The sequence below is a fragment of the Haliaeetus leucocephalus genome, unplaced genomic scaffold (genome assembly GCF_000737465.1).
Source record: "Haliaeetus leucocephalus isolate CR32 unplaced genomic scaffold, Haliaeetus_leucocephalus-4.0 Scaffold536, whole genome shotgun sequence".
NCBI classification, from domain to species: domain Eukaryota; kingdom Metazoa; phylum Chordata; class Aves; order Accipitriformes; family Accipitridae; genus Haliaeetus; species Haliaeetus leucocephalus.
In genome coordinates, this window is record NW_010972972.1 from 6,658,757 (window position 1) to 6,661,337 (window position 2,581).

Below are 2,581 nucleotides of genomic sequence, written 5' to 3' on the forward strand. Positions count from 1 at the left end.
CAAATCCACCCCGTTGCCCTTTCTCTTGCTCAGGGGCTGCGTTTTGGCTGCACGCAGGTGGGAAATGGAGGGAGGAGGTAGGAAAGTGGATGAGGTTGAGGGGCAGGCTGAGATTTCTCCCCCATAAACCTGCCCAGTAACTCATTGCATGGGGTGGTGAGGTGGGACCAGAGCTCACAAGCTCCTAGGATGAGGAGAAAACCTCAGGAAAAGGTCCCCAAAATGCAACAAGTTTCTGTCAGAGCAACTCATCTCCAATGAGCTGAGCTGTGGGGGGGTCTCTGGGCCTTCACCGGGAACTGGGGCAGAGCCAGGACCTGGCTCCAGTGGGGAACCAGCTCCCTGCTCAGCAGGACAAGCCCAGAGCACCCAGGAAACTCATTTTGACTCCTAGTGCCATATCCCTACCTAAATACAGCCCAGGCACACAGCTCTGCACCAGCTCCCCTTTCCGGGCTTGTCTACTTTGATACTGGGCTTTGCAAGGGGAGGAAATGCAAAGGGGGAAAATGCAAAGGAGCCTGCACCAGGTCGCATCCTTCCTGGGGCCTCCAGGAATGCCTGGGATGGAAATAACTGTGCTTTCCCCCAGCAGAACTTTCCACCCAGTACAGGAGCTGAATACACACATGCAGGCTCAGGGGACCATAAATCCCCAAAAATTCTTATTTACAAACCCAGCATGCTGGGTACCTGCCGCTCCCTGCGTCAAGGATCCCAAAGCACCAGGCAAACACCGGTGCTGGTCCCAGTGCGGCTGCAGGGCAGCAAGGATGCAGCCCTGGTCCTCACCTCTGCCTGGCTTGCCCGTATCAGCCTCCCGGTACAGAGAAAGGCAAACACAGATGTATCAAAATGCAACAATTAAGTTTTCAGCCCGGCACTGAGATTCAGCATTTTAAGCTTAATTTTGGGAAATGTTGTGAGTCACAGCCCTGCGCAGCCTCTCCCCACATCTATAGATGCTCAGCGCTCCAGTGTCTCATGAATTAGGTACCAGAACTCCTAGGAGATAAAAACTGCTTTAGAGACCTATTACCTGGATAATTTTCCTGAGTCTCTGCCCTGCTACCAGGGAAGGATCAGGACCAACAGAGCCTGAGCTCAATGCACAATGCAAAACCTCTCTGCATCCCTGGCCACCAAACCAGCCCAGGAAAAGAAGTTTCTAAGCACCAGCAAAACTACAGAGGAGCCCACAGCTGCCTTCCTCCGGCAAACCAACAGTGATAACATCACCTCAGCCAAGTGGATATTCAGAAATCATTGCAAGAAGCTTGATACAAAATAGACAATAGAGTGGATGCAGCTTTCAATATATTTGCTCTAGGATATAGTAACAGGCACGGTTCTAAAGCAAACACGGGCGAGTGAACTAGGTCGAGAGCTTTTGCTTCACTCATTTTGAATTACAAAGTGCTGAGACAGCCTAGTCTAGGATATATTTTAGAGTCAGAAAAGGGCTGCCCCCGCATGCCCTGGGGAACATGCACGCAGCCGGCAGAGGCGTTTCCTACACAGCTGCATCATTTTGTGCCTGGAAAGAGCTGGAAATGTCATCGAACAGAACCAAATGGATAAATGGGCTCGGAAAAGCACATCGCTTCTCAAGGGGAGCGGCAGGACAGTGAGTTTTCCTCTGTGTTTGGAGCAAAAAAAAAAAAAAAAGAAAAAAAAAGAAATCAAGTTTTGCATCTGTCAAATAGAAATCTAATAGGAAAGAGAGCTGTACATGGTCAAAGTCAAGTCCAGGCTCCAGGAACATCCAGGAGGACAGTTTCAGGTATTGCCCGCTGCTTCCCGGGACGTGCCAAGCAAACACTCACGTGCGTGCGGTGCCGAGCCCCGCCGGCAGCGTGGCATCCCGCAGTCCGCCGAAGAAACCTGCCGCTGGAGAGGAGGCGCGGGAAGCAGCTCATAATCCTCCCGGGAACATCGGGGCTCTGCGTGCTGGCATCCCGCGGGGCTGATCCGATGCGATTCCCCCTGCCCGTGGGCACTGGGATGGGGCGGGGGGGGAACGGATCCAGCCTGGTCCCCTGTGGGAATCAGCGCTACAGGGTCGATTAGGGCACGGGCAGGGAGAGCCGGTCTGGAGCCCTCCGGGGAGGGCGCACCCCACTCTGAAGCACTCCAGCACCCATCCCCGAGGCCGGCTCGTCCTCAGAAACTAATTTTTGGCGGTGCCATGGTGAGGCGATGGGAACGGGGCTGGGGCGAGGTGGATGCCGGGAGCGGAGGCGTCGAGGGGCGGCATGGCGGGCGGATGCCGGGGATGCCGGAGGGGCGAGGGCGGGATGCTGCGGGTGCCGTCAGAGGCCGGGGGTGCCGATGGCGCTGGTGCAGCGGGGATCGGCGTCCTGCTCGTAGCGGTAGTGGTAGCCCTCCATCTGGTCGCGACAAGCCTCGCGGAGGTTGTGGAGCCAACGCTTGATGCCGCGGCGGTTCAGGTAGAGCACCATGAGGAAGACGATGCCGATGAGGGCCAACACGATGCCGAAGAAGACGTAAGAAGCCGTCTCCAGCCGACCGGGCTCGCCGCCCTCGGCGGCCGCGCACGCCAGCCCCTCGGGCCGCAGGC

General features: G+C 56.3%; 1 protein-coding gene across 1 annotated transcript in view; it reads right to left on the reverse strand.

Annotated features, from left to right (window-relative positions):
- Positions 1-2,312: 2,312 nt before the first annotated feature.
- Positions 2,313-2,581, reverse strand: part of TPBGL (trophoblast glycoprotein-like) — a gene marked incomplete at its 5' end in the record, with an annotated part of 839 nt that continues 570 nt past the window's right edge. Inside the window, one exon of the mRNA XM_010576759.1 lies at positions 2,313-2,567. Within this exon, the coding sequence (XP_010575061.1) occupies positions 2,313-2,567 (255 nt within the window). The remainder of the gene's footprint in view (positions 2,568-2,581) is intronic.